This window comes from Gopherus flavomarginatus, chromosome 14 (assembly GCF_025201925.1).
Source record: "Gopherus flavomarginatus isolate rGopFla2 chromosome 14, rGopFla2.mat.asm, whole genome shotgun sequence".
In the NCBI taxonomy this organism is placed as follows: domain Eukaryota; kingdom Metazoa; phylum Chordata; order Testudines; family Testudinidae; genus Gopherus; species Gopherus flavomarginatus.
The window spans coordinates 43181194-43207175 of NC_066630.1; the positions used below are offsets into that span (position 1 = coordinate 43181194).

At 50.5% G+C, this 25982-nt stretch overlaps 2 protein-coding genes across 2 annotated transcripts in view; both read right to left on the bottom strand.

The window, feature by feature from the left end:
* Positions 1-16401, bottom strand: part of RFWD3 (ring finger and WD repeat domain 3) — a 97813-nt gene extending 81412 nt beyond the window's left edge. The window contains exon 1 of the mRNA XM_050922381.1: positions 16387-16401. The gene's annotated coding sequence lies outside the window, so the exon portion shown is untranslated. The remainder of the gene's footprint in view (positions 1-16386) is intronic.
* Positions 1-25485, bottom strand: part of MLKL (mixed lineage kinase domain like pseudokinase) — a 45110-nt gene extending 19625 nt beyond the window's left edge. The window contains exons 1-5 of the mRNA XM_050922410.1: positions 25118-25485; positions 22607-23065; positions 19864-19980; positions 16550-16742; positions 12148-12245 (exon numbers count right to left, since the gene is read on the bottom strand). Of these exons, the coding sequence (XP_050778367.1) occupies positions 12148-12245; positions 16550-16742; positions 19864-19980; positions 22607-23063 (865 nt within the window). The 5' untranslated portion in view covers positions 23064-23065; positions 25118-25485. The remainder of the gene's footprint in view (positions 1-12147; positions 12246-16549; positions 16743-19863; positions 19981-22606; positions 23066-25117) is intronic.
* Positions 25486-25982: the final 497 nt, after the last annotated feature.

Below are 25982 nucleotides of genomic sequence, written 5' to 3' on the forward strand. Positions count from 1 at the left end.
TTTGAAGAACGGCTAGCCAAAAACTCCAAAGGTAATAACAAAATGTCTTTTAAGTACATCAGAAGCAGGAAGCCTGCTAAACAACCAGTGGAGCCCCTTGACGATCGAGATACAAAAGGTGCGCTTAAAGATGATAAAGTCATTGCGGAGAAACTAAATGGATTCTTTGCTTCAGTCTTCACGACTGAGGATGTAAGGGAGATTCTCAAACCTGAGCCGGCTTTTGTAGGTGACAAATCTGAGGAACTGTCACAGATTGAAGTGTCACTAGGGGAGGTTTCGGAATTAATTGATAAACTCAACATTAACAAGTCACCGGGACCAGATGGCATTCACCCAAGAGTTCTGAAAGAACTCAAATGTGAAGTTGCGGAACTATTAACTAAGGTTTATAACCTGTCCTTTAAATCGGCTTTGGTACCCAATGACTGGAAGTTAGCTAATGTACACCAATATTTAAAAAGAGCTCTAGAGGTGATCCCGGCAATTACAGACCGGTAAATCTAACGTCGGTACGGGGCAAATTAGTGGAAACAATAGCAAAGAATAAAATTATCAGACACATAGAAGAACATAAATTGTTGGGCAAAAGTCAACATGGTTTCTGTAAAGGGAAATCGTGTCTTACTAATCTATTAGAGTTCTCTGAAGGGGTTAACAAACATGTGGACAAGGGGGATCCAGTGGATATAGTGTACTTAGATTTCCAGAAAGTCTTTGACAAAGTCCCTCACCAAAGGCTCTTATGCAAATTAAGTTGTCATGGGATAAGAGAGATCATCCTTTCATGGATTGAGAACTGGTTACAAGACAGGGAACACAGGGTAGGAATGAATGGTAAATTTTCAGAATGGAGAGGGTTAACTAGTGGTGTTCCCCAAGAGTCAGTCCTGGAACCAATCCTATTCAACTTATTCTTAAATTATCTGAAGAAAGAAGTAAAAAGTGAGGTGGCAAAGTTTGCAGATGATACTAAACTGCTCATGATGGTTAAGACCAAAGCAGACTGTGAAGAACTTCAGAAAGATCTCTCACAACTTAGTGACTGGGCAACAAAATGGCAAATGAAATTTAATGTGGATAAATGTCAAGTAATGCACATTGGAAAAAATAACCCCAACTATACATACAATATGATGGGGGCTAATTTAACTACAACAAATCAGGAAAAATATCTTGGAGTCATCGTGGATAGTTCTCTGAAGATGTCCACGCAGTGTGCAAAGGCGGTCAAAAAAGAAAACAGGATGTTAGGAATCATTAAAAAAGGATAGAGAATAAGACTGAGAATATATTATTGCCCTTATATAAATTGATGGTATGCCCACATCTTGAATACTGCATACAGATGCAGTCTCTTCATCTCAAAAAAGATATACTGGCATTAGAAAAGATTCAGAGAAGGGCAACTAAAATGAATAAGGGTTTGGAACGGGTCCCATATGAGGAGAGATTAAAGAGGTCAGGAATTTTCAGCTTGGAAAAGAGGAGACTAAGGGGGGATATGATAGAGGTGTATAAAATCGTGAGTGATGTGGAGAAAGTGGATAAGGAAAAGTTATTTACTTATTCCCATAATACAAGAACTAGGGGGTCACCAAATGAAATCAATGGGCAGCAGGTTTAAAACAAATAAAAGAAAGTTCTTCTTCACATAGCGCACTGTCAACTTGTGGAACTTCTTGCCTGAGGAGGTTGTGAAGGCTAGGACTATAACAGCTAGAACTGGATAAATTCATGGAGGTTAAGTCCATAAATGGCTATTAGCCAGGATGGGTAAGGAATGGTGTCCATAGCCTCTGTTTGTCAGAGGATGGGGATGGATGGCAGGAGACAGATCACTTGATCATTACCTGTTAGGTTCACTCCCTTTGGGGTACCTGGCATTGGCCACTGTCGGTAGACAGGATACTGGGCTAGATGGACCTTTGGTCTGACCCAGTACAACTGTTCTTATGTTCTTATGTTCACCAAGTGATCCATCCCCTATTGTCCACTCCCAAGAGGCCAGACCTGACTCCTGTACCCTTGCAACCCCAGTCACTTCCTTGGAGTTGCTCAGATGTAATTAGGAAGAATTTTTCATAAGGTTTACACATGGCGACCTGACAAGCAGTCAGAAATGCCCCAGGCAGTCAATGAAGGGAGTAAATATTGCTATCACTAAAAAGCCTCAACAAATTATTGATTGCACAGGCTGGGCTGACAGGACAAGGGGAAACGGGGCACAAGTGTATTGGAAACCTCAAAACATTTGTAACATCTGTGTAAAAATAAAGTGAAATGGGAGAGGGTGGGACCCCAGTAAACATGATGTTCCAGGGCCTGGGGACTGAGCACAGGTGTAAAAACCAGAAAACAGACCTTTTTAATCTCTTCTGCTGCCATTTAATTCCCTGTTCCCAACTTAAGAAGAGCCTGATTCTGCCACCTCCATTCACATTGCACAGTCCACACGGGCTGAGCTGTCCACTTAATTTATCTAGCAAAGAATCCTGTGGCACCTTATAGACTAACAGACGTTTTGGAGCATGAGCTTTCGTGAGTGAATACCCACTTCGTCAGATGCACTTTCCACCAGGCAGGGAAAAGATACCCATTGTGCCACTCCTTGGGAGGGTACAGGACATGATCCCTTCCATGGCTAGCCAACTTCATGGGCTGGTGCAGGGGGATAAGAGTGAAACTATTGTGCTACCTCCTCCCTGCCCCTTGTGGGGTGGCTTGAGCCCCAGAGGTTGCTGTCATGGAGCAGCCTCTCTGCTCAGTAGAGCTCAGAGACTGCAGCTGTGGCTGGCCCAAGAGGAGAGAGCACTGGGGTGAAGGAGCATAGTGACCATGGACAAGAACTGAGTTCACTACTTTGCTACTGGAGTAAGCTTCACCGCCATGGCTGCCACTCCCACTGGGTCCTGGAGCCTTTGTCATCCTGACCCTGAGCGATGTCCTGCCCAGATGGGCCAGAGAGAGAGGCTCAGATGAAATCGCCACCCTACCGGCTCCAGCTGAATCCCAGCCACCACCCAGGATGACACAGATCAGACTGTAACAACCACAGCTCCAGCCCATCGCAGCTAACTGCTTCTCTTCTCCCCAGCTGGACAGTTATTACCACCTTTGATACCTTCGAAGAGATTGTCAGACCCGGGGCTTTTCCTTCTCTGTCCAGCTAAAGGGAAAGGAAACAAGGGATGTTGTTAAAACCACCCTTATTTAATGCTTCTCAAAGGCTTTAACTGTTCCTCCTTCTCTTCATTTAATGAAAGGCTCAGGTCCCTGTATTGCAAACCTTGTCTAACTCTGTTTAATGCTGGACAATGACTGGGTTATGTTTGGCCCCTATATTCCATCTATATTCATACAACTTTATTGGGTCAAATGCTAAATGACATTTAGTCTAAAGAATGCTAAAGCAGCTTTTATTTAAGGTGAAAGGGCACTGCTATGGGTCATGCACTCACTCTGGACTTGGTCCCCAGTGTCCCTTTTCCCTTGGCATTCTTGTGACCACAAGGAAGAGTGGAAATGCATGAAAGAGTACTCGATGATGAACCTTTAATTACATTTAGCAAAGTACTGTATTATATATAATTTTACGTAGCCTTATTCCCTTAAATGGAGGTCTGTTTCCAACTCCTCCTCACATTGGCCTCTCACATGTCCTGCTTACAAAGAGGACATCTGCTTGTGAACACCAACAGGTTTTGCCAGAAAATGTCCATCTCAGACTGGAAGCTTCTACTATGACCTCAGATCAAGATACTGAATTATTGGTCCATGATGAGCTACAGCTGACACGCTAGAATCTCTGACTGGACACAAGTGTCCCCTGCAGCAGAGTGGGCGATTCAGTGATCCCCACAAAACCTAATGCTAACCATGCAGAGAGAAGTGTGTGTGTAGGGGGGCAGGGTGGTATCTCTCTTGTACCACCAATGACATTTGGAGTTGTATCCTGCTCTCTTCCTGGCATTGGCCATCTAGAGAAGGGGAAGTGAAAGATTCCAAGCCTGAAGTACAACTCAGAGAGAAAAGACCAGACTTGCCCCACTGCATGTGAAAGGGCTCCAAGTGGCATTTTATCATCGATAAAGCCACTGGTAAAAACCAGCTTTGTTCCAAACTAAGACCAATCACATGAGCTAAAGAGATTGAGAAGCAGAAGATGCGAAAACCATTGTGGAGCAATTCAGGGAGGCTTGAATCACTTCAACACTTAGAATATGTGCGTATCTCTTTGCAGATCACTTAACTGTCTCCCAAAGTAGACACTAAATTCCTAAGGCTGTTACTTAAACAGTAAGAGATCTCCAGTCCAGGATTGTTCTAAAGCCACTGCAAGTGTGGGACTCTATCAATCATCCTGTGTCTGTGCCAGGCTGACAGAAAGATGCAGGCAATTGTTTTAAAATGGGGAGGGGAAATAGACTAGATCAGGGGTTCTCAAACTTCATTGCACCACAATCCCATTCTGACAACAACGTTACTACATGACCCTGGGCGGCGGAGGGGCGTGGAGCCCGAGCCCCACCTCCCTGGGTTGTGGGGGGAGATGGTGTGACGCAGTAGGGAGCGGGGTGGATTGACCTGGGAATGTCGTCTAGTTTTACTGGGGCTGTCTGCATGGGAGATGGCAGAGCAGAGGATGACTTTACGTGAGGGACAGGACCTGAGCCTGTAACCTGAGCCAGGATGGGGGGTGGGGCAAGAGAACTCCTTTGCCCTGGAAACTGGACAAAGGGAGAGAGCCTGCTAGAGGGGTTTTTGGTTTCAGTTTTGGGCTGGCTGGGAAGAGGCAGGGAACCCCAAGTCTGGGGTCTAAGATTCTTGCCCCCCAGAGGGACCTGGCTGGGGGGTCCTGGTTGTACCTACCAGCCCTGCTTGGGACTGTGTTCCTGTTGTCTAATAAACCTTCTGTTATACTGGCTGGCTGAGAGTCACAGTGTATCGCAGGAAGTGGGGGGGCACAGGGCCTGACTCCCCCACACACCGTGACAGACGGGCTCACAGCCTGAGCCTCACACCCCAGGTCAGGGTGGAGTTTGGGCTTCAGCTTCTGTCCTGGATCCTAGCAAGTCTAATGAAGCCCTGGCGACCCCATTAAAATGTGGTCACAACCCACTTTGGGGTCCTGACCCACAGTTTGAGAACCGCTGGACTGGATAAACCAAAGTCTGATGTAATTTCTATGAAGGGTGAAGTTAATGGAAGAAAGCAGCTCGAGAAGGAAGTTACCAGCAAATCTGTTTAAGAGTGGCACTTCCTTAAAAGGCAAATAACAGGCTCTGAGCTAACTGGCTTAAATAAAAGGGAATGGCTCCTCCCCATAACTTTCCTCTAAAACCCTAAGAATTGTTTTCTAAACTTGTTCACTATGAATTCATTACAAATTGTAGTAAATTGGCAAGCCAGATAAACTGAACCAGTGCGTTATTTCAAATACAACCCTAATTTGACCATAGTAAATTAGGTTAGGACAATTATAAGTTAAATTAACCAGTGACATATGTTGCTTAAACTGATATTTGTTCACCAACTACTTGATTAATCTTTTAGTGCATTCATAAGAGATACACTGAACTGGTTTGTGTCTCGAAACTTCAATGCAGACAACGTAACCTACATAGGGGAAAAAGGTAAAATCATAAAAGATAATTCATTAGCCCATTCTATAGTTTAGTTACCTAAAATAACATTGCACTGTTCCTGCAGGAGACAGCTTCCAGTGCCTTCCTTCTTGTGGAATCTGAACAAAGTTCAACCACAGGCTGGCCCCATGTCACTTAGGGGAATGAAAAGCAGACACAGCTCAGCTCCAAGTAGCCCACTTTGCTGGATGTGTACTGTTGGAGTCATGAATTCCTGCGGAGAGTGGAGAGGGGTGGCCAGAGCAGGGCCCTATTCCTTCAGGTATTTTCTTGGCCATGCCAGCTGTGGTATTACATCATGGGTCTTCCATCCCTGTTGGCTGGCTTTGGCCATATCTCATCACACCCATCTGGACCATGGCTGTGTCACGTTTGATGTGACAAGTGTGGCCTGATGTCTGGACTCGTAAATTCAGGCTGTCATGGAGTCACCGGGCAATGCTCTCGAACTACTCCATACGAAGTCAGTCAGTGCTCGGGGAGCCTAAGTCAGGTCCATCTTGGGGGCAGGGAGACCCAGACCCCAGGGATCTGAGCCTCCCTGTCTTTCCCCAGCCAGCTCCAAATTGAAACTCTCCAGCCCCTCCTTTGGCCTTTGTCTCTTTCCCAAGCCAGGAGGCCACCTGATCTCTTTGTTCTCCAACACCTTCAGTTGGCACCTTTGCAGGGGAGGAGCCCAGGCCATCAGTTGCCAGGAGACAGGGTGTTGGCCATTCTCTGTGCAGACAGCATCACACTGGCCCTCTAGGGCTCTGCAACAATCACATACCCTTATCCCACCACCTAGATACTTAAGACACGCATAGGGGAAACTGAAGCATCCACATAGTATTCAGAGAAAACATTAAGAACATTCTCACTTCGTCACTACTCTCTCCCCTTCGAGACTGAACTGAGCAGGGTCACTTTACCCAGTTACCTGGGGCAGTTCAAACCCATCAACATTCCCATGGATGATCCAGCACCTCTCACATTCCTTGGTGGGAGTTACACCAGGCCCTTCCAGTGTCACACCCTCCCTGAGGTCAAGTGTGCTTGATGGAACTCGCAGGCTGTATTTGGGAAGGTTTATGTGGCCCATGCCCTTTTGTCACCCCTATACCCCTGCGGTTCAGACTGAGACCGGGTCTTCTCCCAGCACTCAGGTCTGGAGGGCTGTGATTCGGGCTTTCTTGGTTAAGAGCCCCCATCTTGACCTTGGCCATCCTCTGACCAGGTGTCTCTGTCACCAGCAGCTCGGCATCAGCCCCTTTCATTTGATGCAGCCACGTCAGAGGAGAGTGGTCAGTATACACGGTAAAGCGCCGCTCAAATAGGTACAGCTGCAGCTTGCTCTGGTACCCAGTGGGCTGTCTCTGTCCATTAGCATCGGCTTGCGTCAGCACCGCACCCAGCCCTGCATCTGAGGCGTCGGTGAACACTGTAAAGGGCTTGGCAAGTCTGGGTTTACCAAATTTACCAGGCCCTGGATTAGAGCCTCCTTCAGTGCACAGAGAGCCCTCTGGCCCTGCTCGGTCCAGACTACCTCATCTGGCTTCCCCCTCTCACAGAGCTCAGTGATGGGGGCAGCTAGGGAGCTCAAGTGGAGTACAAACCCCTAGTAGTACCCCGCCATCCCGGTAAAGGCCTGGACTTGTTTCTTGGTCTGGGGAATGGGCCATTCTCTGATCGCCTCCACCTTGGCTGGCTCTGGGCTTGGGCAGCTGCTCCCCACCCTGTGGCCCAGGTACGATGCCTCTGCCAAAGGGGTGGTGCAGGCAGATTTCAATCTGGCATCTGGGTGCAAAGGCACCTGCCAGTCACCTTTGGAGAGATACACAGTAGAGAGGTAATGAGCCCCTACAGCTTGTCTAGAATCTCACCAGGCCTAGGCATGGGGTAGGCATCGGACACGGTGATGGCATTAAGCTTCCAATAGTGCACACGGAATTGGATTGACCCGTCTTTCTTGGGGACCAGCCCCACGCGTGAGGCCCATGGACTGTTGAATGGCGGGATCACCTCCAAAGTCAGGATGTCCTTGACGTCTCTCTCCAGGTCCTGGGCTGTTTTCTCAGTGACTCTGAATGGGGGACACCTGATGGGAGGATTGGCTCCTCCTTCTCCCAACCATCCCTTACCAGGTCCAGGGGTCCCCTCACTCTCCTCCCATACAGCAGCTCGAAAGGGAAGAACCCTGTGTATTCTTGGGGCACTTCCCTGTACTGCAGGTGAGGCAGGTACTGGTCCCAGCCCTCCGGGTGCTGATTCATAAAAGTCCTCAGCATCATCCCCAGGGTCCCATAAAATCTCTCCACTAGCCCGTTGGACTGAGGGGGATATCCAGAGGCCCAGGTGGGCTGGACCCCACATTTCTCCCACAAGCCCCAGAGCAGAGCTGACATGACATTGGACCCCTGGTCTGTAAGGACCTCACTAGGGACCCCCACTCTTCTGAAGACGGTCAGCAGCACGTCTGTCATGATGTCTGCCTCGGTGGAGGACAAAGCCACCACCTCTGGGCAGTGGGTGGTGAAATCCGTCCCCACCAGAATGTATTTCTTCCCTGACCGGGTTGCTTTGCTGAAGGGCCCCACTACGTCCATAGCCACCTTATGGGAAGGCTCATCTATGATGGGCAGGAGTCTCAAGAGGACGTCACCCTTATCCTGGGCCTTCCACACCCTCTGGCAGGGGTCGCAGGACCTGCAGTACTGCTGGACACATCACACACTCTGGGCCAGTAAAAGTTCTGCAGTAGCTGCTGCCTGGGGGGCTGGATCCCCTTGTGTCCCGAGAGAGAGACATTGTGGGCCAGGTACAGTAGCCTGCGGCGATACTTCTGTGGCACCACCAGCTGCATCCTGATTCCCCCCAGTTCTACTTCCCCTTGGGGAGCCCATTCCCAGTACAGGAATCCCTTCTCCCACAGGACTCTGTCCCTGCAGCCTTCTCCAAGGGGGTTTGAAGCGCTGTAGCCAGCAAGTTCCCTCAGCGTCTCCAAGGAGGGATTCCTCTGCAGCTCGGTCTGGAATTCAGCTGCTGAGGCAGGGAGTGGGACCTGCTCCCTCTCGCTAGCTGGACCTGGGGTCACAGCCCCCTGAGCCTTGTCCCTGGTAGCTTCCTCCCTCCTGTGGGATCACTTCCCAGCAGCACGTCTGGACCAGGCAAACCTGGTTGGCAGCCAATCTGCCCTGCCTGGGTGTCCCCCCACTCAGCTGGGGTCTCAGCTCCCCCAGTACTCAGCGCTGCCCTTGCTGTCCCAGTGGGGGCAGGCAGCAAGCTCTCTGCTTTTCTTACAGCGTCAGAGCCAGCGTGAGCCCCCTCTCTGGTGTGCAGGGGGGCGGGGAGCATCTCTCCCTCCCACTCAGCCCCAGGGGTCTGGTTACAAGTAGGCAGGTATCCTGAGCCCAGCAGCTCCTCTCCCCTGCCAGCCAGGTCATTCACATTTTCATTGACCATTTCCATCCTAGCCAACTGGTTCCTTGGATTCAAATTCAAATCCTCAGCCGTTACAGGAGCAGGGCCTGGATCCTGTCCCAAAGAGACACAGTCACCCCACAATAGGATCACACAGCTGATATCCTGGAGAACCCCAACTACCAGCCAGCCTGACCCCTCCTGTGTCTGTACAAGGATCTGGGCCATAGGCAGGGTGAGGGACTTCATCCCTGGGACCTTCACCCATATCACACAACCCTTCAGCATCTGGTGGGGCTGCACCACTTGGGGCCTGACAACAGTTCTCTCTGTCCCAGGGTTTCGCCACCCCAGGCAGATCTCCCCACTGACCCCCACCTTCCGCTCCCACTGGGGGTCTGAGAGGCCTGAGCCCAGGAGACTCCATGAAAACATATAGGCCCAGGCCAGGAGTGGGAGCCTGTCCACCACTCCACCCATCTGGCTGACAGCGTCTATGGTCTTGGGACCCAGCAAGGGATCTAGATACCAGGGCTTTTCTGCAGGGTCCCCCTGGTTCAAATCCCCAGCCTGCTTGAAGGCAGTGTGGTGGGCATCCACATCCCCTCCTCCTTAAACAGGGGCAGAAATTTAGTATTGAAGTTCCCTGCAGAACTAGCAGCCCGGGGTCTATCCCCACTCACTCTTGGGAAGCCCCCTATGCCTCTCCACTCCACCATTGCCAGTCCATGCTGCAGCTGCTTCTCCTGCAGCTCTTTCTTGGGCTCTCACTATCTCATGGTCCTCTCACTCTCTCGGACTCAGCTCCAATCTCATCCATCTCCGAGCCCCTGATGGGGAACCTGATCATAAAGATCCCCATCTGGTCAGGGACAATAGTCTTGGGGATGCCTGGCTACCCCTCCAGCTGCCCCTAGATCCTCTTGTAGTCCCATTTGGGTCAGGAATCTGCTCCTTAGAGCGGTCATCATCCTCCAGCTGCACGATTGTAAGAAGAGTCAGGATGACCCCTACCCTGACATCTGATGGTGAATTATGGGGAGTGTGGAAAGGAATTTTAGGTATTTGGATTGACACACCCACCCCATCTAGCATAGCTCACGGCAGCCTGGGATGGTTATTTTGACAGCTCTGGGATCCCCAATTTCTTTATTATTGGGGCAGAAGGAATAAAGTGTTGTCACACTGATTATGTGAATGAGGAACTATGAGACTGCTTTATGACAGAGATGTCTCAATATCAATTAAGTAGCACTTGCTAGACAGGGGACATGGGTGCCAAAACCCACTGAAATGAGAGAGGTTGGGGATTGGTGTGTGTACTTGATGGTATAGGCCTCACTCCCCCTCCCCCCCCTTTGAGGCCTGGAAGACCAATTGCACAACCTCCTCTCTCCACTGTTGAAGAGTAGAGCTAATTTTGATTTCATTAGGAGTCCATCTAGAGACTGCTGAGCTGAATTCACGTTTGGCCAGTGGTGCACCAGTACCAGGGCTCCCCTACTACAAGCTGAAATCACTAAGAGCTGAAATCACTAAAAGAGCTAAGCTTACTGAGTTGAAATCACTGAGTGCTGTGTTAACTAGTGGGGGAGCCTGAAGACCTATCGCTAAGCGGCTGGCAGAGCGGAGCAGTTTGCAGCATGTTGGAGCAGCCATGGAGCAGAGAGCAGAGTGAAGTGGTTTGCAGGGACAGCTGGAGGAGCGGCACAGCTGGTGTAGTGGAGCTGGTCATGGTGAAGGCTGCAGCAGAACTCCACGGAGAGGCAGAGCAGTTGGCCCTGGCCCACATAAGGTGCCCCTTAACACCCTGTGTGTGCCCCGCCCCATTTCCACCCAGGCTGGGGGAGTAAAACTCTGCAGATAAACTTTTGAACTCTGGGGTGGCACTGACCAGAGACTAGTGGGTTGTTGGACTTTGGGGTGATTGGACTTAAGACCCTAAGGGTGAAAGGACATTGCCAAACGAACTTGGAGGTGGGTTTTTGCTTATGGTTTGTGTTATAACCCTGTTTGTGGTGTTTCTCCAACGTGATGCCGCATTGATTCCCTTCTTTATTAACTGGCAAATGAAATTTAATGTGGATAAATGTAAAGTAATGCACATTGGAAAAAATAACCCCAACTCTACATACAATATGACGGGGGCTAATTTAGCTACGAGTCAGGAAAAACATCTTGGCATCATCGTGGATAGTTCTCTGAAGATGTCCACACAGTGCGCAGAGGTGGTCAAAAAAGCAAACAGGATGTTAGGACTCATTAAAAAGGGGATAGAGAATAAGACTGAGAATATATTATTGCCCTTACATAAATCCATGGTACGCCCACATCTCGAATACTGTGTACAGATGTGGTCTCCTCACCTCAAAAAAGATATTCTAGCACTAAAAAAGGTTCAGAAAAGGGCAACTAAAATGATTAGGGGTTTGGAGAGGGTCCCATATGAGGAAAGATTAAAGAGGCTAGGCCTCTTCAGCTTGGAAAAGAGGAGACTAAGGGGGGATATGATAGAGGTATATAAGATCATGAGTGATGTAGAGAAAGTGGATAAGGAAAAGTTATTTACTTATTCCCATAATACAAGAACTAGGGGTCACCAAATGAAATTAATAGGTAGCAGGTTTAAAACAAATAAAAGGAAGTTCTTCTTCACACAGCCAGCTCCAAATTGAAACTCTCCAGCCCCTCCTTTGGCCTTTGTCTCTTTCCCGGGCCAGGAGGCCACCTGATCTCTTTATTCTCCAACACCTTCAGTTGGTACCTTTGCAGGGGAGGGGCCCAGGCCATCAGTTGCCAGGAGACAGGGTGCCGGCCATTCTCTGTGCAAACAGCATCACACTGGCCCTCTAAGGCTCTGCAACAATCACACACCCTTATTCCAACACCTAGATACTTGAGAAATGCATAGGGGAAACTGAAGCACCCACACAGTATTCAGAGAAAACATTAAGAACATTCCCACTTTGTCACACAAGCCCTTCCAGTTGTGCAGCAGCAGGTGACAAATGCTGTGCGAGGAGATGGGTGCAAAGAGGTGAAATGGGAGCATGCTGTGGAGAGTCAGTGACTGAGATCCCACCAGCCCGGGACCCCTTACCTCTCTCGTCGATGCAGATCCCGTACATGCGAAGGATATTCGGAGACTCAAATTTCTTCATGGTTTCAATCTCCTTCCTGAAAATCTCCCTCACCTTCCTGCAACAGGCAGTAGAGCAATCAGGTCTCTGGGCAGAGCAGGTCTGTGGGAGCTGGTGAGGCAGGAACAGCCCCCTCCTCCAATACAGGCCAACGGTGGGGCTAATCCCGGTGACATGGCCTCCAAACCCCACTCCAGGCTTCCTCCCCAAGCCTGAAGTATAGCAGAGATCAAGCACACATATCCCACTTTAACTGCATTTTGCTATCTTTCTAGTTCTCTAAAGAGTAGCCACCTAAGGAGATCACTGGTTTCCTGCACAGTGAGACTTCCCAACATGCACCTTGCTAGCGATGTGGCAGCCATTGGCACTGGAGCCCAGTGTCTGTGCTTGTGAGGAGCAATGCATGTCCATTCCCCTGGCATTTTCTTTTCAATACCCTTCACCCGCCAGGGTTCCTTGAAAACTGCAGAGAACCTCTGAATATTGGGAGGAAGAAAGCAAACAACTCTCTCCCACAGACCCCACCATAGCAAGACGCCATGTCCGAAGATGAATGGCAGATGTGATGGCACCAGCAGAAGGAATGCTGGGATGTGTCAGCTGGTGAGTACTTCTGGCCTGATCTTTGGGGAAGGAAAACTAAGTTAAACAGAGTAATGGGCTTAAATTCTCCCACAGCCTATCAACTTGGGCCTTCTGCATCCAACAAGGATGTCCTGTTTGTGTGTAAACTCCAGTGAAGTCCCTTGTGTCCATCTCCTGGAGCTGCACTTTTGGAAATCAGATCCCATTGCATTTTCCAGGCAGACTAGGAGACAACCTCAGGATCCTGCCCGACATGGAGGGTAGGGATAGGATACAGAGGGACCTAGACAAATTAGAGGACTGGGCCAAAAGAAACCTGATGAGGTTCAACAAGGACAAGTGCAGAGTCCTGCACTTAGGACGGAAGAATCCCATGCACTGCTACAGACCAGGGACCAAGTGGCTAGGCAGCAGTTCTGCAGAAAAGGACCTAGGGGTTACAGTGGACGAGAAGCTGGATATGAGTCAACAGTGTGCCCTTGTTGCCAAGAAGGCTAATGGCATTTTGGGCTGTATAAGTAGGGGCATTACCAGTAGACGAGGGATGTGATCATTCCCCTCTGTACGACATTGGTGAGGCCTCATCTGGAGTACTGTGTCCAGTTTTGGGCCCCACACTACAAGAAAGATGTGGAAAAATTGGAAATAGTCCAGCAGAGGGCAACAATGATTAGGGGGCTGGGGCTGAGGGAACTGGGATTGTTTAGTCTGCAGAAGAGAAGAATGAGGGGGGATTTGATAGCTGCTTTCAACTACCAGAAGGGGAGTTTCAAAGGGGATGGAACTAGACTGTTCTCAGTGGTAGCAGATGACAGAACAAGGAGTAATGGTCTCAAGTTGCAGTGGGGGAGGTTTAGGTTGGATATTAGGAAAAACTTTTTCACTAGGAGGGTGGTGAAGCACTGGAATGGGTTACCTAGGAAGATGGTGGAATCTCCTTCCTTAGAGGTTTTTAAGGTCAGGCTTCACAGAGCCCTGGTTGGGATGATTTAGTTGGGGACTGGTCCTGCTTTGAGCAGGGGGTTGGACTAGATACCTCCTGAGGTCCCTTCCAACCCTGATATTCTATGATTCTATGATTCTATGCCTTCTCCCCACAGGACAAGTTCTAGTGTATGAGTCAGGGGTGGACAAACTTTTTGGCCCAAAGGCCACATCTGGGTATGGAAATTGTATGGCAGGTCATGAATGCTCACGGAATTGCGGGTTGGGGTCAGGGCCGGTGCAACCATTTAGGCGGACTAGGCGGTTGCCTAGGGCACCAAGATTTGGGGGCACCAAAAAGCGGCGCCCCAAAATTTTTTTTAAATGGTTGAGCAGCCGCTGCTGCTGGGACAGAGAGGGAGTCTGAGCTGCCGGTGGCAGCGGCCGCCGGCAGCCCAGGGTGTCCCCTGGGTCAGCGCGCCACTGCGGCAGCCGGCAGCCCAGGGCCACCCCTGGATCAGGGCGCCGCCGCGGCAGCCCAGAGGTTCGGGCTGCCCACGGCACGCTGACCCAGGGGAATCCCTGGGCTGCAGGCAGAGGCTCAGAATCCCTCTCCCTCCCAGAGCAGGGGCTCCAGCCTGTGCCATTTTTCTCGTTGCCGGCAGGGGCGCTGGCGGCTGGGCAGAGCTGCGCAGCTCTGCTTAGGGCACGTGGCAGGAGCCCTGTGAGGGCAGCACAACACCAGGGCTTCTGGAGGAAAGCAGGGGCTGCCCCCTGGCTCAGCCTCCACGTCAGCCCCAGCGAGGGGCAGGAGAAGAAAAGAGCCTCAGCAGTGGTCTGGTGGAGCGGAGGAAGAAAGAGGACCCCGATGCTCATGCGTTGGGCAAGGTGAGCAAGTGCTTTCCCACAGCTTGGCCTCAGGTGCCTGTGCTCCTGTCCCCTTGGTCCTTGGCTGGTCCCTGCTGCTGCTCCCCTTGTGCCTGGACGGCTGGAGAGAACAGCAGCCTGCAGAGCTGAGCTGCCCCAGTGCCCTCAGGCACCCCCCCTGACCCCTCACCCCCACAGCCCTGACCCCCAGCTCCTAGCCTAGTCCTTCTGAGCTGGAAACCCCCTTCGACCCCATCACCCGCACAGCTCTGACCCCCAGCTCCGAGCCCAGTCCCTCTGAGCTGGAAACCCCCTCACCCCATCCCCCCCACAGCCCTGACCCCCAGCTCCGAGCCTAGTCCTTCTGAGTTGGAAACCCCCTTCGACCCCATCCCCCCAACAGCTCTGACCCCCAGCTCTGAGCCCAGTCCCTCTGAGCTGGAAACCCCCTGACCACATCCCCCCCACAGCCCTGACCCCCATCTCTGAGCCTTGTCCCTCTGAGCTGGAAACCCCCTGACCCCATCCCCCCCACAGCCCTGACCCCCAGCTCCGAGCCTAGTCCCTCTGAGCTGGAAACCCCCTGACCCCATCCCCCCCACAGCCCTGACCCCCAGCTCCGAGCCTAGTCCCTCTGAGCTGGAAACCCCCTGACCCCATCCTCCCCACAGCCCTGACCCCCAGCTCCGAGCCCAGTCTCTCTGAGCTGGAAACCCCCTGACCCCATCCTCCCCACAGCCCTGACCCCCAGCTGACAGATAGTGTCCGTAACACAGTTATTGCTCTTCGCATCCTCTTGACTCTCCCAGTTTCTGTGGCCAGTGGTGAGCTAAGCTTCTCGAAGCTCAAATTGATAAAAACATACATGCGAACATCAATGTTGCAACAAAGACTTGTTGGGCTATCTACTTTGTCACTAGAACATGACATTGCTCACAGCATTGACTTGGAGGAACTTGTTTCTAAATTTGCTAAACTTAAAGCGCAGAAACATAAATTCTAAATTATAACATGTTACTCTGTGACTGTGTATTGTCTATAATGTATGTGATTTTTTTGGGGGAGGCGCAAGATGGAAGTTTCGCCTAGGGTGCAAAATATGTTTGCACCGGCCCTGGTTGGGGTGCAGGAGAGGGTCAGAACTCCAGCTAGCGGTGTGGGCTCTGGGGAGGGGGAATCAGGGCTGAGGCAGGTGGTTGGGGCATGGGAAGGGGTTGGGGTGCAGGAGCTGGGCAGCGCTTACCTCAATCAGCTCCCAGAAGCAGCGGCATGTCCCCTTTCTGGCTCATATGCAGAGGCACAGCCAGGCAGCTCTGCACGTTGCCCCGTCTGCAGGTGCCACCCCTGCAGCTCCCATTGGCCATGGTTCCCAGCCAATGGGAGCTGTGGGGGTGGTGTTTGGGGTGGAGGCAGCATGTGGAATGGACCCCCCTTGCTGCCCTTATGTATAGGAGTTGGAGACAGGACATGCTGCTGCTTCCAGGAGCTGTGTGGAGACACAGCATGAACGGAGTGGGGCAAGCACCCAATCCTGCTCCCTGGCTGCAGCACCAGAGCGGAGCAAGTCCTGGACCCTGCCCTCCAGTGGGAGCTGGAGGGCTAGATTAAAACATCTGAAGGGCCAGATGCGGCCCCTGGGCCATAGTTTGCCCTCCCCTGGTTTGAGTTATTATAGTTAGATTGCTGCTTTTGGTTTCCCTCATCTATGTGGTTCTTACCCCGCCCACCCTGCTATATAAAGGTTCTGGGTTATGTGCAGTGCTGCATAACACCAGACAGACCCACACAGAGAGCAGCAGTGTTTTGCTATCAACTTTAGCAGGGAGAAAGCAAAGCTACTTTGTCAGTGGCCAGGTTGTCTCCCAGCTGAAGAACCCCCTTTCTTCAAGTGTCAAGGCATTTCTCAGTAATTGAGGGAGAGGATGACAGTCGTCCCCTCCTCAGTAGTTACTTTCTTGTTGGGACCTTCACTAAATAACTCACTCGGTGGAGGTGATCACAGGGTTTTTGAAGACTTTGATGGCAACAGGGTACTTGTAGAATTCTCCTTTGTAGAGCGTGTGGCTTTTGGATTCCATCAGGAAGGTCCATGAGGTCTTAGTGAGATCCTCCATCCTAATCTCAGTGATTTCCTCTCTTGGAACAGCATTGTCCTTTTTCATGACTGCATCCTGCACTGAGACAAAGGGAAACAAAGAGAGGGGGTGTTAAATGATGTTCTTGATAAGAAATCTCTTCCTCTATCTGTTTACGGCTACACTATGGAGTCCATGCTAACACAGCGCCCTTTTGCTGGTACAGTGTATGATGACAGAAGGAGTTTTTCTGCTGGTGTAGAAATACCTTCTCCCCAAATGACATTAACTATGTCAACAGCTTTCATCAGCATAACTGTGTCTATCCTGAGGTTTTTGTCGGCATAGCTGTGTCAGTCAGGTTGAGGTTTCCCTCTGCACATCCCTGACTGATGTAGCTATGCTGATATAACTTTTAAGTGCAGACAAAACCTCTCTCTGCCCTCCCAGCCTGTAGGAGAAATAACTTGCTGTATGGATGAAGGCACTTGACCTAATCTAGCCAACAAGTTTTTTATACCATGCTTATCACCACAGCATCCAGATGTAATGATTCAATGGCATCTTCCCACATATGTTCCTACTTTGGAGACACAGTGGCCTGTCATGATTTGTCTCTGAATAAACGAATGTGGGGTGGAGAGAGCTCCACGTGTCCTATACAGCTGCTTTATGTAGTTGCAACTGTGCCATAATGGAGAACAAGGCCTACACAGTGAAATTTCAGGGTTTTTTCTCATAGACTGAGACTTTAAGGCCAGAAAGGACTATCATGAGTCATTATGAGTCAGCAGTGTGCCCTTGTTGCCAAGAAGGCTAATGGCATATTAGGCTGCATTAGTAGGAGCATTGCCAGCAGATCAAGGGAAGTGATTATTCCCCTCTATTTGGCACTGGTGAGGCCACATCTGGAGTATTGCATCCAGTTTTGGGCCCCTCCATTACTGAAAAGATGTTAACAAATTGGAGAGTCCAGCGGAGGGCAACAAAAATGATTAGGGGGCTGGAGCACATGACTCATGAGGAGAAGCTGAGGGAACTGGGCTTGATTAGTCTGCAGAAGAGAAGAGTGAGGGGGGATTTGATAGCAGCCTTCAACTACCTGAAGGGGGGTTCCAAAAAGTATGGAGCTTGGCTGTTCTCAGTGGTGGCAGATGACAGAACAAGGAGTAATGGTCTCAAGTTGCAGTGGGGGAGGTCTAGGTTGGCTGTTAGGAAACACTATTTCACTAGGAGGGTGGTGAAGCATTGGAATGGGTTACCTAGGGAGGTGGTGGAATCTCCATCCTTAGAGGTTTTTAAGGCCCGGCTTGACAAAGCCCTGCCTGGGATGATTTAGTTGGGGATTGGTCCTGCTTTGAGCAGGGGGTTGGACTAGATACCTCCTGAGGTCTCTTCCAACCCTGACATTCTAGGATTCTGTGATCATCTAGGCTGACCTCCTGCACATCGCAGGCCCATAACCTCTGGCTGAGTGACTGAAGTCCACAAATCTTGATTTAAAGACTTCATGTTACAGAGAATCCACCATTTACTCTGGTTCAAACCAGCAAGTCACCCGTCCCCCACGCTGCAGAGGAAAGTGAAAACACTCCAGGGTCCCTGCCAATCTGACCACGGGGAAAATACCTTCTCAACCTCACTTACAGCAATCAGTTAGATCCTGAGCATGTTGACGAGACCCACCAGCCAGACACCTGGGAAAAAATTCGCTGTAGTAACTCAGAGCCCTCCCCATCTAGTGTCCATCTCCTACCATTGGAGATATTTGCTAACAGCAGTAGTGAATGGGCCATATGCCACATTATAGGCAATCTCATCATACTATCCTCTCTATAAACTTATCACGCTCAGCCTTGAAACCAGCTACGTTCTTTGCCCCCACTGTTCCCTGGGAAGGCTGTTCCAGAACCTCACTCCTCTGATGGTAACAAACCTTTGTCTAATTTCAAGCCTAAACTCATTGACGGCCAGTTTATATCCATTTGTTCTTGTGCCAACATTGATCTGTAAGTTAAATAACTCCTCTCCCTCCCTGGTATGTATCAGTCTGATGTATTTATAGACAGCAATTATATTTCCTCTCTGCCTTTGTTTTGTTAGGCTAAAGAAGCCAAGCTCCTTGAGTCTCCTCCCTTAAGGTAGGTTTTCCATTCCTCAGATCATCCTAGTAGCCCTTCTCTGCTCCTCCTCCAGTTTGAATTCATCTTTCTGAAGCATGGGATCCCAGAACTGCACACAGTATTCCAGGTGAGGTCTCACCAGTGCCTTGTATAATGGCAATAACACTTCCCTGTCTCTACTGGAAATACCTCGCCTGATGCACTCCAGGACTGTGTTAGCCTTTTTCACAGCGCATCACATTGGCACCTTATAATCACCCTGTGATCAACCCATACAGCCAGATCTTTCTCCTCCTCTGTCACTTCCAACTGATATGTCCCCAGCTCATAGCAATAATTCAAGTCGTTAGTCCGTAAGTGCACAAGCTTGCACTTTGGACTATCAAATTTCATCCCATTTCTATTACTTCTGCTACCATTAAAAGCGCATCTATTCCCACTTTCTCTCCTATCATGAGTCACTAATGCCCAATATCAAGAAGAAGGTACCAGAACTATAGTGCAGGAGCTAGGTCTCAGGAGCTAGCCTAGTAGCCTGGAGGTGATGCTTTGCCCTGCCAGGTGGGAATGGCTGAGTTCGCTTATGTCTGGCTCTTAGCGCTGACAAGACATAAAGGAGCAGACTGAACCCACATCATTGACAACTTAGGGTGGCCAGCATGGAGCAGTACTGAAACTCCTTGAAAGTGATTCAGCCCTGCCCTCCTGGAAGGGGGGGTGGGGAGGGATGCAAAGGTAGCACAGAGATGCTTTGTGACAGTGGAGAGATCTAGCCTTTAATGATATGGTAATCACACCGGAGAAGGCTTCTGCTGTGGGGAGGATGAGGACCTTGGATGGATGTTGTGTGGGGTTTTGCAGGCTTGACAAGGTAAATAAGGAGCCATCCAGCATGGGGGGCAGAGCTGAGGTTGGAAGGTGTCCACGGAGGCACCCAGTACTCCACCTATTCTTAAGCCGATCCATCAGGACTGCAAATCCCTCCAGGGAACTTGCTGCCCCTGAGCCTGGAGGATGAATATTCATTGTCAGCAGTTCACAGCCGCCCTTTCCCTGGGAGGGGTATGCCCAAGGGGAGCGAGGCCTGATGGTAACTTACACTTTTGCATCATTTGGCGAACTTCCTCCACCCTGCTTCCCACATCCTCCACCTTTGTTCCCACATGTCTGACGTCTTTATGGATGTTATCCACTGCATCTTTGGTCTCCGCACTTCCTAGGGGAAAGGAAGAAGCAGAAAGTCAAGGTCATTAAAGGAACTTGTGGGACAGATGCTTGTTGAGCACCGTTGGGGTTTGTTGCCTGGCATAGGACCCTTCCATACGGTCTGGGCACGAGGGCACTGACTAGGTGTGCCCTGAGACTGGGCTGTGTGGGCTGCCAGAGAGGCTTAGCAGGGCCGCCCAGAGGATTCCGGGGGCCTGGGGCCATCGGCGGCAGGCGGCTCCGGTGGACCTCCTGCAGGCGTGCCTGCGGAGGGTCCGCTGGTCTCGCAGCTCCGGTGGAGCATCCGCAGGCACGCCTGCGGGAGGTCCACCGGAGCCGCGGGACCAGCGGACCCTCCGCAGCCATGCCTGCGGGAGGTCCACCAGAGCTGTGGGACCGGCAAGCGGCAGGGGGCCCCCCGCGTGGCGAAATGTCTAGAGCCGGCCCTGTTTGGCGGCGGGGGGCCCTTCCATTCTGGGACCCGCCACTGAAGTGCCCCGAAGACCCGCGGCGGGTCTTCGGGGCACTTCGGCGGCGGGTCCCTGAATGGAAGGGCCCCCCACCGCCAAATTACCGCTGAAGACCTGGTTGCACTTCAGCGGCAGGTCCCGCTTCGGCGGTAATTCGCTGGCGGGGGGTCCTTCTTCCCCGGAGTGGAAGGACCCCCCGCCAGCGAAGACCGGGAGCAGAAGAAGCTCCAGGGCCCGGCCCCGCAAGAGTTTTCTGGGGTCCCCGAGCGAGTGAAGGACCCCGCTGCAGGGGCCCCGAAAACTCTCATGGGAGCCCCTGCGGAGCCCGGGGCCTAGGGCAAATTGCCCCTCTTGACCCCCCCGGGTGGCCCTGAGGCTTAGTGGGACTGGCCTTTCACGCTGTTACATTTTCACCTGGCTTAAAGTGCAGTTCTGCTCTGAAAAGTCACTCTATGAGAATGGCCCAGCTGGGCTCCTTGTTTATTTTCTCTTAGCAACTCCAGAGCCAGTGTGAAATATCTGCCCTGCAACCTTGGATCTGAGAATCATGCTAGGCTCTTCCCTTCCTCCATGTCAACACTGAGAGTGAGTCCTGCCAGCCAAATTAGGATCTCAGCAACACCTCTCCCAGCCCAATTGTCTTCAGTGTAACTGACCGGAACATAGTAAATAATGCCGCAGATCTATCCATTTTCTCAGACACCTATCACCATGGTACCTAAGCACTGATGCAGAAGAAGGAATCGACTCTAGCTCCCTCCCTCATAGCTGTGTTGATTCAGCAGGGCCAACGCAGGAGTAAAAAGCAGACGAACTTTCATTGTCAGCATAATAATCTGGCTGCGGAACACAGAGGCAGCAGATCTGCTGAGTGTGAAGGGGCCATTTTTTCATCATTGCTTTTCAGAGTAGAGCTGTGCTATACAAGGTAGCTATTGCCCCCTCCATCACTGTGCCAGGTTTTAGAAAGCTACTAGCCCCCAATATCTTTTGGAAGGTTTGAGAGTGGCATTTTTAGTAGCACTTTTGTAACTTTGGAGCCCACTGAAAGTCCATGGGACTTGGATTTCCTAGGTTACATAGACATTTGTGAAAATCCTCCCTCCAGCACCAGTCATTTCCTGGCTCACATCTGACAAACACCTCCTCCTTGTGGGCCATTATTTTGCTACTTTAAAACCAGAATCTGCAGCTGCAAGGTCACAGCTCTAGCGCAGTCTTCCCACCACCCCCGTCCAACCACAGCCCCTTCTGGACCTGGAGTGTATCACTTCAGAGAAGCCAAAGTCCTGAGGTTTCTCTTAGATTCAGAGATTCCAAGTCCAGGAGGGACCATTGTGATCATCTAGTCTGATCCCGTAGAGCACAGGCCAGAGATCTGCCCCACAATAATCCCTAGGGCAGATCTTTTAGGGAAATATGCCATCTTGGGTCTAAAATGGTCTGATGGAGAATCCACCACGACCCCAGGTAAATTGTTCCAGTGGTTAATTAGTCTTGCTTAATTAACTCCTTATTTCCAGTTTGAATTTGTCTGGCTTCAACTCCCAAGGGATCGTGTTAGAGCTTTCTCTGCTAGACTGAAGAGCCCGTTATTAAATATTTGTTCCCCGCATAGATACTTATAGATGGTAATCAAGTTGTCCCTTAACTTTCTCTTTGAGAAAGTACACAGATTGAGCTCCCTGATTCTATCACTATCAGGCAAGTTTTCTAATCCTTTAATCTTTCTTGTGGCTCTTCTCTGACCCCTCTGCAATTTATCAACATCCTTCTTCAGTTGTTTGGCACTAGAACTGGACACAGGATTCCAGCAGTGGTCACACCAGTGCCCTATGTAGTAGGTGCCAATGCCCTCTAGCCTGCAATAGATCTGCTGGTACAGTTGGATCAAGGGTAGAGGAATAGCACTGGGTCCTGTGCTCTTGTAGGGCTCACAGAAGTGGTAGAACTGCATTTCCAACATCACAACATTGTGACACAAATGGCACATCATTGATCTGGGTCCCTTGTAGGCTTAGTCTGTTCCTGTTTGAATATGCAACCCTTAGGCCAAAGCTGAAACTTGCAGCAGCCAGGGGAAGGGGAGCCGGACATGCTGGCTCCAGCCATCCCAGCTAATTCTCAACTGTAAGATATGTGAGAGTCTTAAAAATGCCTATTCACTTGTGAGCAGCTCCTCCCAGAGGGCTTTGTCATCCTTGGTGTCCTGGCTGTCCTCCCTGCTGCAGGTGTCTCGCTGAAAGGTCTCGAGGAATGACTGTTTATGCTCAGCCTGCAGCAGGAGCGAGAGCCCTTGAGCGGCATCCCCAAGGCGCTCGTTCACCCGTGCAAACCCCTCCACGACATCACTGGCTTTCAGGAACTTCTGCAGCCAGTTTGTCTGGCTGTACTTCTTCACCAGCTCCTGGGCCTTCTCCAAGGTCTCCAGCAGCTGCTGCAGCGTCTCTTCTACCTGGGAGGAGATTTGTTTTGGAGGCTGTGCCCTGAGGACCTCCACAGGCCTCAGCAGGATGTGAATGCGGTACACGAGACGGCGGCACTGGTGCTTACAGCACTTCACTTGTTCGCACTGGGTGTAGATGATGTGAGCCACACTCATGACCTTCTCCACTACCTCCATATCTGAAAGGAATGGGATTCATCCATCAGTAACATGGCACTCCCTGGCCTGGGGGATTCCTAGCTCCCCAAACCAGAAGGGACCATTATAACCACCCCCTAATAACTGCTGTTTGAGCTAGAGCATCCATCCAACCTTGATTTAAAAATGGCCAGTGATGGCGAATCCCTCACCCCTTTGGCATGGGAAGAGGATGTTACTTTCCTTAACACTTTTATTTTGAAATGATAGGATTTATATTAGATGAATCCCCTCTCAGTCCCTTTCTACCTTTAGGTGCAAGAGCCTTCTTCTCTGCAACCCCTGCCATGTGAGACAGCCTCCCTGGACCTGTGCCTCACTGACTAGTGACCGATGAACCTCTCAGGGAGCTGAAATTCAGGCCTATGCAGAGGACTAGCATGAGCCCCAGTGTTCTGCTTAAGTCCAACTTAAGTCCTAAGGGTGCCATGGCCTTGTGCAGGCTTTCACCCCAGGTTTGCAGTTGGGGTTCATTTTGGATGAGCACTTAAGCAGTCAGCTTCTTCTGCCGATTTAGTCTGAGCCACCCAACCCTTCTGAGGCTGGCAGTGCAAGCCCTGTGCACCAACCAAGGCAGGAACTGCAAGGGCCGAAGATGTGTCCAAATATTTCAAAACCTTAGCTGAACAACTGGACAAGGGCCAAGATTAGGCATACTGTTCAGTTAGCACATTGGCACATCTACATCACACACACACACACACACACACACACACACACACACACTTTTTGCCAGCACAATTCTAAAAATCAGGCCCCAGATATTAGATGGAGTAAAAGGGCTTCTGATATTTATGTTTTCCCAGACCAATCTGCCCATCCCTCATAGACTTTTCCACACAGACTCTGAAAAACCTTTGCCTAGCATATGTGTTTTATATCTCTCCCTCCCTCCCTTATTCTTATAACAGAGCACTTTACTCTATTTACCATACGTCTTCACATGGTTGCGTTTTAGATATCATGTGCTATGTTCTATCATGTCTCACCATGGTTTGCACTGCTGCTAGGAAATATGCTCTGCGTACGAAGGCTATTAATTGACACATGAATTTATTGTGCTCTATAGCTGACACTATGCTACATCAATGCGGTGTCAAGGTTACTGAGTTACAGTCTCAAGACAAACACGTTTGCTGTGCCTTGGACATTCCCTCCATGAGGCTGCACACCCTGCTTGCTGTATGACTTGCTACAGGATGACTTTATCTTTCATTGTTCAAAGCAGTAATAGTCTCCAGGAGCCAGATCCTCAGCTGGTGTAAATCATCATTGTTTTCAATGAAATTACACTGATTTACACTAGCTGAAAGTCTGGTCTGATTTGCCCCACTCTGAGCTCCCCACTTCTTTTTGTAATTCAGCCCTTACTCAGGTGAAACTCACTGTGGAGTCAGTGAGTGTTTAGCCCAAGTCAGTAGAGAATAAGGACCTCAGGGACTGGCCCATCATCAAAACGAATAGACCACATGTGTCCTTTTATCGGAGGGCCTGCTTCGCTGCCACCTGGCCCACCCTTCCTCCCAGACACTGGGAGAGGAGAATTCCCTGTGAAGCCTGTCAGGAGCAGGCCATATGGTCACAACTGAGTAATGCCTTGCTCCCTGCTGGCCCTCCAGGGCACAGTATGCCTCTGCTTAGCCACTCCTTTTCTGAGCCAGTATCTGCATGTTAGGAGCCCACCCACAGGGACCGGCTCACCAGAATCCCAAGCAGCCTTTCTGGCTGCTTTCCCTTCTGTTGCCCCTCTGCCTTCTCTTTCACTTTTGATGCTAGCCGAAGGGGTTACAGCCAGAAGACGACTCCTCCAAAGCTGTGCAGGAAAGAGAGAGCTGGCTGGAAGCAGCCGTAGCCCATCCCAGGAGCCGGCCTGGCTCTAATAACTCCATGCTTTGTGTCTCAGTCAGGGCAGAGGTTCAACAAAAACATTTTAAAATTGTAACCAGTTTCTCTTCCCCTCAGGGATCAGCCTGGCACTTCCCAGCTCAAAGCTTCTTCCTCTCTTTAGCAAGCGAACAAACAGCCAAACTTACCTGATCCCCTGCCAAGCTCTTTCTGTCCTTCGGCCCTTCTCTTGTCCGAGAGACCTACCAAGTATCATAGTAAACTTTCGAGAAAGTCCCTGTGCTTGTCTCTCTCTCAGTTTGGCCCCTCCTCCCCGGCGAAAGTTTAAGATTATGCAATTTTGCAAATCCGTTTCCTCTTTTACAGCCATCTATGCACTGGGTGGAATCTAGTGGCTTTTCTTTTCATGCAGGAAACTGTCTGTGGCTCTTCTCGCTCTGGCCCTCAAGAGAAAAGGGACAGGGCAGATCACATCACTCATTTGTTGTTGTTTTTTTTTAAATAAAAGAGTGTAGTAAGAAATAATGCAGGAGGAAAAGCTAATTTAACAAACTCTCTAGAGAGATCAGCCCCTCTCTATGAGCTATAGCATCTTCTGATGTAGCTTAATGTCATTTTAAACTTCTTTAAACACTAAGGGGCAGGATTCACCAGATGAGTCAAGGAGCAGCAGGTGCAAGTCCTAGGGGGTTGGGCAAAGATTGATTTTTAAGTCACCTCAGTGCCGCTCCAGTTTTGGAGCTTCTGGACACTGGGTCAGTTTCCAGTATAAATTGGAGCAGACTTTAGGCTGCTCTATTGTATGCAAGTTCTGTGGGCCTGTGGTGCCTGGGCACCAGGAATATTACTGGCCTGAGGCCCAGCTCCAGCACTGTTTGAGGCCTGGTCTCTCCCTCGGCCCCACCTTCTGCCCCCAGGCACTCCTCCCGCGCATCCTCCAGGTGATTTAAAGCGGCCTGGGCCCCCCTGCCCCCACTGGCAGTGCAGCTTCCTGCCTGCTCGCTCCACGGGCTGCCAGCCCCTCCTTGCAGCCTCTGGGTGGGGTGGGTCTGT